Here is a 16,113-nt window from a genome sequence, read left to right as displayed (position 1 = left end):
GCCACAATAGCACTGTTGCTATTTCCGACATCCTACCTGTGTGAGGTGGGGATTTTCTGCAGCAACAGCGACTAAAACAAAATTACGAAGTAGACTGGACATAAACCACACACTTGAGGTGTCATTGTCTCCTGTTACCCCGAGATGGGACTGTCTGATTGCAGAAAATCAAGCTCGGGGCTGTGGTGAGTCGTCATTTTCATGCACTTTGAATTTGCGTTGTATCGTATTTTGAAGGCATTAAACATTACCAGAGCGATAAGAGTGTTGCGACCAGATTAGACGCTCCTTGTGTTTATTCTTATATTTCGAAAACACCACAGTTTTCATGCAGCTCATACCATATTATTTTGTTGTATTAATCCGCCAGACCTTAAATGCCGGTCCCTGAAAATATTGTCTGACTTAAACCGGTCCGTGGGGCAAAAAAGGTTGGGGACCCCTGCTCTAAATTGTCCTTAGGTGTGAGTGTGAGCATGGATGGTTGTTCGTCTCTGTGTGCCCTGCGATTGGCTGGCAACCAGTTCAGGGCGTATCCCGCCTGTTGCCCAAAGACGGTTAGATAGGCTCCATCCAGCATGCCCGTGACCGTCCTGAGGATCAGCATCTCGGATAATGAATGGATGGATGTCTGCGTGTTTCAGCGATGGCTGCCGCATGCTGGAGACGTTGAACCTGTCCTGGTGCGACCAGATCACGCGCGACGGCATCGACGCACTGTCCCGAGGCTGCGCTGGCTTACAGGCGCTGTTCCTCAGAGGCTGCACACAGGTACACCGAAACGACATCGTAACAATGATGGATGCTTCTTCGTAAAAACCACCTGAATTTGTGTTGGTCCTTCAGCTGGACGATGGCGCCTTGAAACATTTGCAGAAGCACTGCCAGGAGCTCACCACCATCAACATGCAGTCGTGCACGGTAAAAAAAAGGGGGGGTGGCAAGAGTGAGGCAGCAAGTTGTTAATCGTGTCCACATAATATGCAGCAAATCACAGATGAGGGCCTGGTGAGTCTGTGCCGAGGATGCCACAAGCTGCAGATCCTCTGCGTGTCCGGGTGCAGCAACATCACGGACGCCTCCCTCACCGCACTGGGACTCAACTGTCCTCGACTCAAGTAAAAAGAAATGCGTGCAATCAATGGATGTCGGGGAAGTAAAAATGTCCTTGGACTAGAGAAGAAGAAAAAAAAAATCCCAGCAGGAAAATGTTTGGGACAACCCCCTTTCTCTGATTGGTCAATCCAGGGTAGGCTGATATTGAATAGTGTCCCAGAAGTGTCCATATTCAGCAAGTCCTGTCTAAATGTACTTGTAAATTTACTCTTTGAGCATCGCTGACGTTAAATGCCGTCAACGGGAAGATTAACGAGGAGCGCCATCGATGTCTGTTGTTGTTCGAATGGGAATGGCCGAAGATAAGTCTTGGCCAACTTTGGCTTTTTTTTTTTATTTTTAAATGCACAGGTGTCAAAGATCTGGCCCGTCACACCATTTTATGTGGCCCACGAAAACAAATCAAGCATGTCAAGTTCCATGATGCTTGCTAAAGTCTGAACCAAAATTTCAAATTGTCATATGTAATCCACAATAACAGTTATTATTCTTGACTTCTGATTGTAAAACTAGTTATTGATCAATTTGTTGTGCGCTCACATTTTTATTGTATTTTACTGGAAGTATCTAAGGGCGGCCCGGTGGTCCAGTGGTTAGCGCGTTGACCTCGCAGTGCGGAGGTACCTGGTTCAATTCCAGCTGCGGCCTCCCTGTGTGGAGTTTGCATGTTCTCCCCGGGCCTGCGTGGGTTTTCTCCGGGTACTCCGGTTTCCTCCCACATTCCAAAAAAATGCATGGCAGGCTGATTGAACACTCTATCTAAATTGTCCCTCGGTGTGAGTGTGAGCGTGGATGGTTGTTCGTCTCTGTGTGCCCTGCGATTGGCTGGCGACCGGTTCAGGGTGTCCCCCACCTACTGCCTGAAGACGGCTGGGATAGGCTGCAGCACCCGCTGCGACACTTGTGAGGATAAGCGGATCGGAAAATGGATGGATGGATGGAAGTATCTAGAATTTTCATCGCGTTTCTACAAGTTAGCGCTCACGAAATGGGAGACTAGCATCATTAGAACACACATTACAATGTATAAATAAAATACAACTATGACATCACCAAGCCATGTTTTGACAAATGAAATGATGTTAGCTTAACGCTAAAGCGAGTCTAAAGACAACGGGTGCGTTCACGCAGCCGTTGCGCCTCCCCACGTTGAGAGTGATAGTTTGCTTCTGTGCTTTATAGAATCCTCGAAGCCGCGCGATGCTCCCACGTAACCGATGCTGGCTTCACCGTGCTGGCCAGGGTGAGCTCTCCCACCAATGTTGACATTCTTCATGTCCAACCGAATCGCTCATTTCGATTCGTTCGTCGTCTTTGCAGAACTGCCACGGGCTTGAAAAAATGGACTTAGAAGAATGTATTTTGGTAAGAGAATTTACAATGGAGCTGTGATGTTACGTCAAAAGGATTTAATTGAGTTTTTTTCATGCATTTTCTCTGGGTTGGACCACACGAGACGCGAAGAAAGTATAATTAAAAAAAAAAAAAATTACCATGGGTGTATCTATGTCAATACCTTTTACACAAATACTGTATTGGTTAAAAAAAAAACAAAAACGTGGTGGAAATGGCGGCTTTTCCTTGCAATGTGAAAGCGGCTTCAGACATGTTGGAATCCTCAATTACCCTTTTTTTTTCCCCCGTAGGTGACAGACAACACTTTGGTTCAGCTGTCCATCCATTGCCCCCGTCTGCAAGCTTTGGTAAACATCGCACTGTTATTATTTTTCTTAATTTCCTCATCATCACCCTTTTTTTAAAGCGTGTATGTCTGCGTCTTTGCCGTCGTGCAGTCTCTGTCTCACTGCGAGCTGATCACGGACGATGGCATCCGGGCGTTGAGCGTGAGCGCGTGCGGCCAAGACCGTCTGAGTGTGGTGGAGCTGGACAACTGCCCGCTCATCACCGACGTCACCCTGGAGCACCTGAAGAGCTGCCACCGCCTGGAGCGCATCGAGCTGTACGACTGCCAGCAGGTCACGCGGGCGGGCATCAAACGCATACGGGTAATCGCTTTTGTTATAAAATACAGAATAAGTCGAAATATCTGGAAATACTATACCTTCCCCCAAAAATCCAAACATTTTAGATTTCTTTTCGAAAATGTAGAAATATTAGAGCGAATACAAAAATATGATTACAAATAAAGAACAATTTGACAGTGGTATAACTATTTAAGAGAAATGCTTATTTCTTTTTCTTTTTTTTTTTGCCCATACATTCCGTTAAGCTAAGATGTCATATTGCGAAGGTTTCACTAGGTGGCAGCAAAGATCCACAGAGGCGTCGCAATAATGCCATGCACTTGATGCTGTGGATTGTCTATTAAGGCTTTTATCTGGCCGAATTAACAAGTTTTTTTTTTTTGCGCAGGCCCACCTTCCCGAGATCAAGGTCCACGCCTATTTTGCCCCCGTCACGCCCCCGCCCTCGGTGCACGGCGGTGGGCAGCGCCTGTGTCGCTGCTGCATCATCCTCTGACAGTGGAGGGCCAGGGGGGGCCACCTCTGCCTGCAGGTGCTGCTGCTCTGAAAAACACAGAGGATGTTGAGACCAAGACCTGGTGGAGGGTGAGAGACTGAGGGGGGTGGGTAGGAGAAGGAGAGGAGGGGCTGGACCCACTCATCTGCTTCCTGGTCCTACCTGGACCGCTACAAAGGCCCCTCCTCTTCCTCATGACCATCTTCTTGTGCTTTTGTCGTCCTCCCTTTCGCCCCCCACCGCACATCCGAGATGGACGATCACGCGATGCCATGGGGGAAATAGGACCATCATTTTGCGGTTTTGTTTGTACAGAGAAGACATTCAAAGCAACTTTTTTTTTTTTTTGCTTATTATGGTTATTCCTGCCCCCCTCTGCCCAAGTGTCAATTCAGAGCTGCTGTGTGGGAAAAAAAAATACTACAGCGTTTACATCATGGATTAGTTTAGCACCACGCCAACTCGTTTGCATTGGTAGTTTATCTTCCTTAATGCTAGAGAAATTTTACAAGCGACACCCCATTTTGACAATCGCACACCATTTTTGAAAAAAACAAAACAAAAAAAAACAGCTAAGCATTTTGCCCAATCGACAAGAGGACTCAAGCATTTTGGGCAAGGGAAAAAATTCCAGCAGGATTATTTGTGGATGGCACAATCAAAAAAAAGATTACAAAAAAAAAAGATGGACTGGCTAAGCCCAGTGATGCTGACGCCCTTCCGTCTCCTTTGAAAAGCTCTTTTAACAGTTTTATGTTTGAGAAATAAACAGATGGATAAATAAAGTTAAACCATAGGAAACACATGCTGGTTGTCTTCGCGTAGAAATTTTTTTTATGTTGGTCATCTGCATTGGCTGCATTGAGTTAAAATGCAGAAAAAGATAATACACAAAAAAAAAATAAAGATATTAGATGAAAATCCAAAGATATTGCATACAAAAATAATAGAGACATTAGGAAAACATTACCCCAAAAAATAGATGAGACAATATTAGAGAAAATATTTTTTAAATCATGTAAAACAGAGAATAAATACACAATACAAATAGATAAGACGAAAATTCCACAAATATTTGGAGATAATACATTCATTTATTACGGTACATGCATTGCGGTCTGCTTAGGTGTCATCTACAAACTATCGATAGGTGGCAGCAAATATCAGGCTGTCGAAATCCAAGACGATAAGAATTAAGAATTAAGAAAACCTTTATTAATCTCGCAATGGAGAAATTCCCAAATCACAGCAGCAAAGTTATGAAAGGAAGAAGTAGAACAACAAAATATAGGAGCTGCTGGAAAGGCAGCCACTCTCGCGGCGCCACTTTGAAGTCAAAATAACAAAAATAACACAACACAACACAACACAAAGGACACAAGACAGTCGTGCAATCTTCACCACTTTTCTGCATACACTTTGTTGTCTGAAGCAGTTATAGATGAAAGGGGAGAGGATCAAAGTGTCCTTTCACCAGTGGATCAGACGTCATGCTGAAAATAACAGAAATTACATGTAGTCTCAAAATATGTGAAAAACCCCTCAAATATAAAATTTAAATATAAAAAAATAGGAAGCTGACAATACAAAAAATGAGAAACAAATGCATTACACAAAAAATGTGAAGACATTTAAAACATTGAATAAAGATAATATTGAATACAAAATATATTTTAAATAACAAAATTAAAAATGTCCAGGAGCACAATAAATATAAAACAGGATTAAATAGACAAATGTTCGGAAATAACACATGAATTGCGGTAAACCAAACTGTCATACAAACAAATGACCGACGGGCTGCAGCAAGGATCCACTTAGGCGACTGACACGCCCACATGTTTATGTTGTTCTACTTAATATGAATTTGTCCAAAAAAATAATAAATTACTTTTAGTTTTTATATCAATGACCAAGTAAGTTTCATATGTAATTGCCGGTTTAACTCCTGAAGCAACTTGCTAGACGATATTTGCTTCAGGCATCATGCCGGGCAGCTGTGCGGAGTCTCAGGACCCCGGCGGTTAGCCCCCAGAGACCAGAGAGTACGGCTTGCCTTGGTTTTGGCTCGGCATAAATACGCTTGTTTCCCGGGCGGTGTAGCCATACTCCCATCCCACGCGGCCCCAAACGACGTTGGCTCACAGTCCTTCAGTTCCCGTCGGAGCGAAAACTTTCTCCACAGAAAGCACCTTATCGAGGGGCTTTTCTTGAGACTTTTTCAGTCTCCTTTGTTTTGTTTTTTTCGCGAGGAAGTGTGAGCTGCTGACGCTAAGGGCCCGAAGTTAGCCAAATTAGCCGGGTGCTAGTTGGCGTTTTCGGCCCGTTTTTTGTTTAGTTTTTTAATTTTATTTTTTGGAAGATCGCATGTACACTCTTTTTGGATTTTTTTACGATTTAAAAAATAGATTTTACAGTGTCTGGGAGGCGTTTTGTGGTGATTAATGTGAGGTTTTCGTTGGAAGGAGACAGGGATGACTCCGGAGCCAAGTTGTCAACCTCAGCTCACGGCGGACTAATTGATGGTCGCAAACATCCGAGAGACGTAATCGACACCGCGTAGACCACCGACACATCCGCGGGACTATATTGACCGATTCGGGGTCTCCCTTGCTTTCGACCCCCCTCAACCTCCCGTCGGGATGGAGGACCGCGACAATATGGACTACTTCTACCAGCAGGTGCTGCAGAAGGATGTTACCCGCCGGCTGCAGGTCGGCCAGGACCTCATCGACTACCTGAGCGACCCCTCTCGCTCGCCGGATGTGGAGCAGGAGAAACCCCGACTGGACAAGACCGTCGATGAACTCACCGGTTGGGTCAACTCAAGCAATTTCAAGGTGAGGACGAAAAAGCGCTCTATTATTTTATTTTACATTAATAATCCATTGGAAATATTTACTTAAGTTCTATGTATGTATACAAAAACACCTAAAATATTGGACACAAATATCAGGAAAAATACGCCACACACAAATACAAAGGATTTAGAAGAAGTAGTAAAATGACTATGAAACAGAATTACAGATAAGATAATACAAAATTCGAAGGCATAAAATATGGGGAAAATATATAAATATATTTGATAAACAGAACAATAGTATAAAATAAATATGAGATAAAAATAGTAAATTAATGCAACAATAGACAAATAAAAACATTAGACAGCAGTACAATAAAATACACGATTTTAGACAATAAAATCACATCTTATTTTTTTAGATGAATAAATTAAGCTAAAATATGAGACAGAAATGGGTAAAATACAGCAAAAGACACAAATACAAAAATATTAAATCGTATAAAAGTTAAGACAAAATACACACAATTGGGGGGGGGAAGACAATTAGACAAGTAATATTTTAGGCAAAATATACAACACACCAAAATTGTCAAAAAGTACCAAGCTGTCTGACAAAAATTTCAAAAATATTTAAACTAAATTCAAGGTTGTGAAATTTAAAAATACACAAATATTTTAAAATCCAAAGAACAAATATCAACTTGTGCAGTTTTCCCTCATTTTTCATATGCTTCTATTTTCTTTGTCCTCTTCTTTCTTTTCTCTGTCTTCGTTATCGTCAACAGTTTCAAACGATAACTATGATTGGGGAACTTCTACTCAGTTAGGCCAAATACGGTAGTAAATGTAATGGTAATAGGAAACGGACATATTGGTCCGGAGTTTTCATCCCTCCAGTGCCTCACGTGCTCCTCCCGTCACTCAATGCTGGAAAAAAAAAGCAGTTGCATTCTTCCTGTTTTGGACAAACATTGTTCTTTGGGGTCTTGTTTTCCATTGCTAGCATGAATTAAATGCGGGTTTCATATTTTTGGGCTTAGTCTGACAGGGTCCATTGTCAGGATGCAGACGCCCCCCCCCCCCACTGTATTAGATGGGGGAGGGGTCATAAATGGACTCTGTCCCGCCTGCGCTCTGTATCCCTCTTTATGCTTACACTGCATCCGTGCTATGTCCCATATCGAGGGGGGAAAAAAACCCATGGAAAATGACTCGTTTTGCCAAAATCAACACTCCCATCCTGAGGGCCAGTCAAAACATTCCCCAATCTTGTTTTCGATTGATTCATGACATGTGCACTTTTTTTTTTTTTTTCCGAGAAAGCACATCTCATCTTGTGACAAACCCAAATTAAAATAATTTGGCTGTAACTGCCATAAAATCTTCTTTACTGTTTTAAGTCCCCCTAACTACGTTCCCAATGCTCATGCAAGTTTCTGAAACACTGTAAAAGTTTTTTTTGACTTTTGTATTATTTCCTGCATGTTCAACCTGGCCAGTGGAAATCATATTTTGCTCCCCAACACACAAACCAGGAATGTCCGGCAAAGCATTGAGATGTTATGATGTTACCAGACAAATAAATTAATTTGTATATTTCCTTTGTTAAACTTCACAATCGGAAATCATATTTTGGACCACACGTTTTTCATGTGTACCTATTAGGAATGTTAAAAATGTCACTAAAACAGTGTTTTTTATTTTTTTTGGGGGCGGTTGTTTGTTTTGTTTTTTTAAGTCAACTGGCAAATAAAATTCCCTTTCACGCCATTTCCACCGGGAAAATTTGGATCATGATCAAATTGACAAATGGAAATTTCATTTCGTACCGCGTACACCGCTTTAGAGTCTTTTGTCCATTTGCCAGCGAGTCAAGAAACACAAGAAGACATTTGAGGAAATGAAAACTCCTCGCAGTTGAAAATGAGAACTAGTTTCTTTTCAACAAAGCGCGATGCGTTCCAATGGAAAACTCGTGTCGTACAGCTTTTGCTGAGAATATATAATCCGTCGTTCCCATCTCCAGCTGTTGGAAATGCCAGAGGAGCAGATCGTAACAGGAGACTCGGGTGAAAACGAAGAGGCGATGAAAATACGCGGAGTGTCACAGACACGGATTGGACGTTTCTTGAAGGGCAAGGGCGACTGTCACCTCTGGCTGTCATGATGGCGTGACGGCCCATAGGAGCAGATGTTTGGATTTGGAGTGCATCCATTTTTCTTTTGGCAAGGTGGCCTCAGTGCAAACGTCGAACCAAGAAATTCCCCATCAGAAATAATGGCGCCGTCATTCATGCCTTAACATGAAAAAGTCAAAAAGCAAACGCAAATGTTGGTTGGCTGTGTCTTGAATCAAGAGTTTAATTCGGTCCGATGTACAGATCAGTCATCGGAAAAATATTAGCACAATAAAGATGTGCAATAAGTTTCAAACTGCTCGCTCTAAATGCAAATGGTATCGTATCGAGGTGCTTTACGCAGTATTGACGTCTGAATTTTGTTCCCGTGATCACACGAGCCTGCATGACACGGTCGCTAATCCCGCTATCATGCTAATAAAGCTAATCACGCCAGCGAGATGATTATGGTTTTCGCCAGCAGCTGTTGCCGTTTGACGTCACGACGAAATCGGATTACGCAAGCTGGCAAACATTTGGACTATTAAAACACAAAGTGGTCTATCTGGACTTTGTGTGTGGACCTTCCTAACCCCCCCCCCCCCCAAATTCTGTTCACCAATTACAAACTAAGCCGACGTACGTCCCCCTCACAAAGGAGACCATTGATTCAAAGGCAGAATATTCCAGCATTCCTCCCCTTTTTTTCCCCAAGCACTACAGATGCTGTGTGTAATTATTTAGACTGTAGGCTTCGTCTGTCAACACGACCAGATTCCTCTACGTTGAGCCTCGGTGGAGGTCACCCCACTTACCCAGTATGGGGCTTTTGACAAAAATAGGCAAGGGAGCTGGAGCCAACCCTCCACTCTCTGGAGTTTTTAAAGTCAAGGTGGATCATGTGATGCCAAGACAAGCATTCCATTCCGGGTGTGTGGATGGGATCCCCATCAGAAAAACTCTGCTGGTGGGGAAAAAGTCGTCGTTGCTACGCCAGATGGGAAAGCAACCCACAAAAAGGCCTTTGAAAACCCTGAACCTCTTTTCCTTCCCTGCACATGTGGCTTATTTTCACGAAAAAAAAAATTAAAGTGTTTCAGAATTAGCATTTAGCCAGTTGCCAAACTGTGTATTTGAAATAAGTATGAACATAAACCCAATTCCAATGAAGTTGGGTTGTTGTGTTAAACATTAATAAAAAGACACTCCAATAATTTGCAAATTATGTTCAATCTATATTGAATTAACGACACTACAAAGACAATGTGTTTAACGTTCAAACTGACAAAGTTTTGTTTTTAGCAAATCATTGTATTCTGGTTTTATTTAACTTCATTGGAATTGGGTTTGGAGAGTAAAACTTATTTATAATTTTTATGTTTTTTAATTTTAGATTGTATCCATTGTACAGTATGTCGCAAAATACAGTGGCCTGTAAATACGATATGCAAACTTCATAAAATATGTACGAAAGATGAAAGAATTTGAGATAAATTATTTTATTTTTTATTTTAAAAGATATAAATAAAGAGAAAATATATTATTGGCTTCGGTCTACTTATAAAACACAAGCCTCACTAGGAGTGAATTTAACATTTGGCTTGAATGTTGTTTTTTTTTCTTTAAACAGGTGGCGCTGTTGGGCATTGACATCTGTGCAGCTTTTGTGGACCGCCTTGGCGAGCGCTTCCGAGGTTACTTGGGCACAGGTGAGCGAGCCAGTTTGAGTCTACCCAAAGTGAAGTCATTTTTGTTGACAGAAAGCTTGCTAAGGGTCCCATAGAACCCACGAGAGGGGCAACCAAGCGTGCAGACTTTTTATGGCCACTGCATGTGTGTCAGTGCCTGTCAAGGTGTCCCCTGCCATATGCGGCAGCCACCTCAGCGCTTGTCACAACTCTCGCACTCACACACGTACGTGCACAGTCAGCCACGTCGTTTTTATTTCAGTCTTTTCGAAAGCTCGTCTCTTGAGGCTCGATTTGTGCATCCCCCCCCCGGCCGCTCCCAAAGAGCGGCTTGGCATCCTGAGAGAGGGCGGATGACATCATCCAGTGCAACTAAGGGCGTTGTATTGATTTTGAAAACGGCAAGCGTTTGCTGTGCTTGCTTCCTGACGTCGGCGGAAAAAGGAGCGATTAAACAAGTCAAGTGTATGCCTTTTAAGCCCCGCTGCAGCCTGTGATGCAACACAACAAGCATCCCCCACCTTTAAACCACTCATTATTTGTCCTTGTTGCCATGACAGCACATTGTTATGCGAGCACATGGCCAGGAAAAGGGGGGATGACGTCTCCCTTTACTACAAGCCTACTGACTCATCACTGTCATTTGAAACATGTCCACTAGAGGGCGCACTTAATTCTTTTTGTCTTGTTTGTTTAGTCCTGCCAGCACTGGTGGACCGGCTGGGAGATGGCAAGGACCAGGTCCGGGAAAACAGCCAAGCTCTCATCCTTCACTGCATGCAGCAGACAGCCTCGCCCATGGTAAAGCTCTCGGTCAACAAGCAAGCACATAAAGCCAAACACTCAAACTGACTCATTTGCAGACACTGTCAATTATTTAAAAAAAAAAAAATCAACACCAACATATTCTGACCACTTCGTCCAGTCACTAACAGAATATATTGCATTAAAAGTGACTGGATGAATGTAGTTTAAAATACAAAGTTATCCCCTGGATGACAGTTGCAGCCCACTAGAGCAACGCCACACATACAAAACGCAAAAGAGAATTAGAATGTGGTGGTAAAAAAAAAAAAAAAAAGTAAAAGTGTAGAAAAATAACAATTCATTCTCTTATTTGAGAAAAATGTTACAATTTTGCTGCATTTTTTTCTGTTAAGTGTTTTCTTACCTCTGCTGCTGTTGTGAAAGCGCTATATAAATAAAGATGTACTCAACTAAATATATTTTAAAAATGCACAAAACAAGCACAGTAAAATATGAGTAAAATACAGAGACAGTTTTATGTATCTTATATTTGGTGATCTTCAAAAAAAAAAGAAAGAAAGTGATTCTCTTTTTTCCACCGGATAATAATGTGTTTGTGTAGAAGAGCCTCGGTCCATTGCAGTATCATGATCACAGAGCGCTATAGCGCCCCCCTTTGGCTTCCCCTGGTCGCACCACAGCGGCTTAATGTGCTCGCCATCTGCCTTGCCATCACACTCGCTCACTGCCGATCATCACCAATGCAGACGCTCCCTTAATCTTCTCAGCGACTTACTGCGACCTTTTCCCTTTTGCTCATTCCCCCCCCCCCCCCCCCCGCTAATTTGCTCTCGCCGTCCCTGCAGTACGTTTGGGAAAGACTGCTGCCCAGCTTCAAACACAAGAACTTCCGCAGCCGAGAGGGACTCTGCCTTTGCCTCAGTGCCACGCTCAGCGCGTAAGTAGTTTTTTTTTTTTTTAATGACTTCTTGGGATGAATAATCAGCTGTACTTGTTCTCAGTTCTGTTCAGTTATTTCAAGAAAGTATGTCATGTTTAGTGGCCTCATGTAGTGCCGCTCCCCGGGATGAATAACATTAGAAATGAGCATTCGGAAATAACGTCGACTACAGTTGATATTTTTAACCTTTATTTATCCATCACGTACTTTCAACTCATTTTCTGATTTCATAGTTGGTCATTGGATTTAATGTCAACGTTTTTAAAAGAAATTCATTTTAACAATCATGAAACTTTTTTTTTTTTGTGTCCTCTTTCACGCCCACCCTTATAACAGGGTTGTCAAACTCATTTTCGTCACGGGCCAGTTTGGAGTTACGTCTTCCCTTGGAGGGCTGTTATGACAGTGAAACCACAGTGAAAAATGATTACTTGTGCACAACAAATTGATGGATTGCTAGTTTGGAAATCAGTCAAGTCAGTTCTAATAGTTTGTTCAATTAATATTCGAGTGAGTGTAAACTGGGGAACAAAATTATTGCAAAATCTCAACGTTATTTACTACACATGACAATTTGACATTTCGGTACAGATTTTAGCAAGTCGACAGACATGATTTGCTTTTGTGGGCCACATAAAATGACCTGGCGGGCCAGATCTGTCCCCCGGCCCTTGAGTTTGACACCCATGCCTCATAACATCCGCATTTTGTCCTCGTTTACGTCTGCCTTTCCTCGATATAAGCAGCGCATGCGCATAACATCAGACAGTCGAACAAAGCGCTCATCGAAGTCACATGGCAACATTCGCAGATTTTGGAACTCGGTGCATAGATTAGACGCCCCGTCCATTTTGGAGAAAATTTAAGACTTGTAAGTGCGGCTTATGTTCGTGAAAATACAGTACAAAGAAAAAGGATGGACGTATTAAAAATATTTATTGTATGAGATAATCGATCATAATTAGATTCACGATAAATAGTACAATTTAAAATGTTTTTTTTTTTTTTTTAATTATTTTACATGTACAATTGAGCTTTGTTCTTTTCTCCCCTCAATGACAAAAGCCGGCTTTTGTCATTGATTGAAAACGCACATGAAAGAGCCCAAAAGTTTCAACTTGCTCCTCTTTGTTCATTGCGGCCTCAAAAGCTTCAGTTTAACAAGCACTGCAGTCCTCACATGATCTTCAGTCCTAAAGTGCCAAACATAACATCACCACCCCCTCCTCCTTTTTTAGGGGCTTTGACCACAGAGGCTCTCACTAGTTCCAACTGAGAAAAGTCAAAATTCGCTGAGGCAGCATATTCTCACCACTTATTACTTTTTTTTTTTTTTTCCCCCTCACTCTCTTTCACTCGCATTGTTGTTAAGCACGGCTACATGATCCGCTACTTTGCGTTACTCGAGCTGCTGCTCTCCGGTCATCTTGCGCTGGCCTGTCGGAAAGACACAAACGAGTCATGGATGGATCAAAAAGATATTTTTCTTTATGAGTGAGCAGCCTTCTTGGCGCCGAATGTGAGCTTTTAGCATCGAGAAATACTTTGCAGATGTTTCTCGGTAGCTGTGTTGTCGCACAGATGGAACATGGCGGCTGAGTTGAGTGGAGCCGCTAATGCTAGCGCTTTTTGCTCAGCGATCGCGTTGTCGTGTGAGCTGTCGACAGTAGTTGGGCTGCATATCACTGGACTGGTTTATAGAGCACGCTTTTGGTTTTGAAATGGTTCAAAAGAGTGTCGTGACAAACATTGTTAAAGCAAAATTTGCAAAAATACAAAAACATGACACGAAAAACTACACGTTTGGGGAGAAAAGGGGAAGAGGAAAATATACAAATTACTCAACAAATGATACAGTTGACATAAGTATCATCATAATGATCACTTAGGAATACAAATATGAGCGATTATGACAAATGTGCACATGTAAGGAAAAAGACTCAAATATTTGTGAAAATAAATTGTAAAACCCTTCACAAAAATTCGAATATTCTGAGATGATGGATATATTATTTGCAACTATGAGGAAAGGCTCCAACATTTTAGACAAACAAAAATCTGACAAAAATATAAAAAAAAATATATATATATATATTGATCATGTTTTGAGATGTACTTGGTGGGAATCAATCTTCTGTGAGCTGTTGTATGTTTTATTTATTTATTGAACGATGTTTCATTCAAATGTCGTCATTGTGCATCTCGCAGGTACGGCGCCCAGACGTTGAGCCTGAGCAAGATCGTTCCTCATCTTTGCACTCTGACGGCAGACCAGAACCCCCAGGTAGGAGCGACGTTAGCGCAGGAGCCATTCTTAGCGTCAATAGCCAGGAGATGCACACTTTGGGGTGGGGAGTCTATCAGGCTGAAATGTGCTGTTGTCTTCTACCCGGTGATTATCCACTCGCATTCTCTCCCGACCAATCAGCGTCCTTAACACCCACCCGTCAGTTGCCCGCTTTAAACAGCATCCAGCAGTCCAATCACCGCAGTGCAATAAAATGAGTAAAGGTTCCCTGCAGGGTTTTTAGAATATTCTAATGTGTTTTCTTCACAAGTGCAGTTTATGGTGGCAGTTAAGGGTGGAAGATGAAAACTTGATTGAAAAAGGAAGGAAAAAAAAAGATTTGCACAATAAATCCAAATTAAGGTAATGCACTTAATGCCCTTAATGCCTAGAATTGCAGGGGAGTGCTGAACTGACAGCATCTGCGTTTCTCGCCTTACACGCTTTAAAAAGATTATTTTTCTTCAGGTTCATTTTCTTGAATTTGGGTGAAATTGTCATGTGCAGGGGACCACTACTATTCACTTCTAAAAAGTAGCTTTATTTTATTTTAGAGTTAAAAAAAAAATTGACCACTTTGAATCGATTGTGACGCGCAGGTACGAGAGGCCTCCATCACAACAATAGTGGATATTTACCGGCACGTTGGCGAGAGGGTACGAGCCGACTTGGCGAAGAGGGGACTGCCTGCCGCACGGTCAGTTGTGTTCACACGCGCACGCACTCACAGAAGCACGAACCGCCCGGTCAGTCCCAGGCCACGCCATGCACCACTCTGCCCTTCACAGAGACTCTTTTTATCCCGAGCACAATGCAGACTGGCGCTGGTCGGGTTGGAGGAACGGGAAGGGGGAGCTGGCTGACAGGAGGGCCAAAGTCATGTCCTTCAGTCGCACTGCTTTCATGAGATGAGATGCATCGCCATTACAGTGACCAAAATGATTGTCGTATTAAAATATAACGAATTATCAACACAAATATGTTGAGCAGGCGAGAGAGTCATGGTTACCAGAAAAGACATTAATAATCAGTCGCGCCCCATGTGTTGCTAGCGCTTGCATTCAAATAGAAGTTGCTAAATGGTTTGGAATCACCGCGATGCACGTCTCGTTTGCCCCTTTGTTGGCTTTTTGCACCGTCTGTTAGCGATAAGGTAGCGGACTTTCGTAAGATTTGTTAATGTGGTTTGCTTAAATTCGCTCTGTTTTGGGATTTGGTTGACAGTAAACGTCTCCTGGGAGTGGCAATGAACAACTTCGAGTCTCATTTTTGAAAAATTGTTCACATCTGCCAAACTGCTTATTCTTAGCTAGCTAGCTTTTTTTTTTCTTCTTATAAACGCACAGTGCCTTGCATCATGGAAAAATTAATGTCAGGTCATCCTTAAATCAAAGTACGAATGCCTTATTTCTCTCTGTTTTGGGATTTGGTTGACAGTAAACGTCTCCTGGGAGTGGCAATGAACAACTTCGAGTCTCATTTTTGAAAAATTGTTCACATCTGCCAAACTGCTTATTCTTAGCTAGCTAGCTTTTTTTTTTTTTTCTTATAAACGCACAGTGCCTTGCATCATGGAAAAACTCATGTCAGGTCATCCTTAAATCAAAGTACTAATGCCTTACATTCATTCAACACCTCCCAAAATGACCTTAAAATAAAAGCGTAAATGGCACCATGTGTGCCGAGTATTTTATCAACTTTGGGTCTCGTCCGTCTTGTCACTTTTGGGCTGCATTGCATACGTAGAAATGTGGATTTTGTGATGAGGAAAACATGAAGAAGGCAAATGGGGTGAGGCGACACAAACATGGCTCGTCTTTTTTGCTCTCCAGCCCCTCCCCCCTCTGACCAAAATGTGTGTGTGTGTGTGTGTGTGTGTGTGTGTGTGTGTGTGTGTGTGTGTGTTGGGGGGA

At 42.4% G+C, this 16,113-nt stretch overlaps 2 protein-coding genes across 24 annotated transcripts in view; both read left to right on the top strand.

Annotated features, from left to right (window-relative positions):
- fbxl2 (F-box and leucine-rich repeat protein 2) overlaps positions 1-4,402 on the top strand; it is a 12,033-nt gene extending 7,631 nt beyond the window's left edge. The window contains exons 7-14 of the mRNA XM_019874206.1: positions 645-771; positions 847-921; positions 988-1,118; positions 2,299-2,359; positions 2,437-2,481; positions 2,763-2,819; positions 2,910-3,122; positions 3,490-4,402. Of these exons, the coding sequence (XP_019729765.1) occupies positions 645-771; positions 847-921; positions 988-1,118; positions 2,299-2,359; positions 2,437-2,481; positions 2,763-2,819; positions 2,910-3,122; positions 3,490-3,597 (817 nt within the window). The 3' untranslated portion in view covers positions 3,598-4,402. The remainder of the gene's footprint in view (positions 1-644; positions 772-846; positions 922-987; positions 1,119-2,298; positions 2,360-2,436; positions 2,482-2,762; positions 2,820-2,909; positions 3,123-3,489) is intronic.
- Positions 4,403-5,614: 1,212 nt separating this feature from the next.
- Positions 5,615-16,113, top strand: part of clasp2 (cytoplasmic linker associated protein 2) — a 41,857-nt gene continuing 31,358 nt past the window's right edge. For 15 of the 23 annotated variants that reach the window (XM_019874121.1, XM_019874124.1, XM_019874123.1 and 12 more), the window contains exons 1-6: positions 5,615-6,437; positions 10,148-10,226; positions 10,903-11,006; positions 11,819-11,910; positions 14,122-14,197; positions 14,800-14,897. In XM_019874121.1, the coding sequence (XP_019729680.1) occupies positions 6,240-6,437; positions 10,148-10,226; positions 10,903-11,006; positions 11,819-11,910; positions 14,122-14,197; positions 14,800-14,897 (647 nt within the window). In that variant the 5' untranslated portion in view covers positions 5,615-6,239. The remainder of the gene's footprint in view (positions 6,438-10,147; positions 10,227-10,902; positions 11,007-11,818; positions 11,911-14,121; positions 14,198-14,799; positions 14,898-16,113) is intronic. The other 8 variants (XM_019874135.1, XM_019874133.1, XM_019874130.1 and 5 more) reach the window with 1 other exon arrangement.

Source organism: Hippocampus comes, unplaced genomic scaffold (assembly GCF_001891065.2).
Source record: "Hippocampus comes isolate QL1 unplaced genomic scaffold, H_comes_QL1_v1.1 scaffold166, whole genome shotgun sequence".
NCBI lineage: Eukaryota > Metazoa > Chordata > Actinopteri > Syngnathiformes > Syngnathidae > Hippocampus > Hippocampus comes.
The sequence above is the reverse complement of the archived record's forward strand: the minus strand, read 5'-3'. Positions and strand labels throughout refer to the sequence as shown.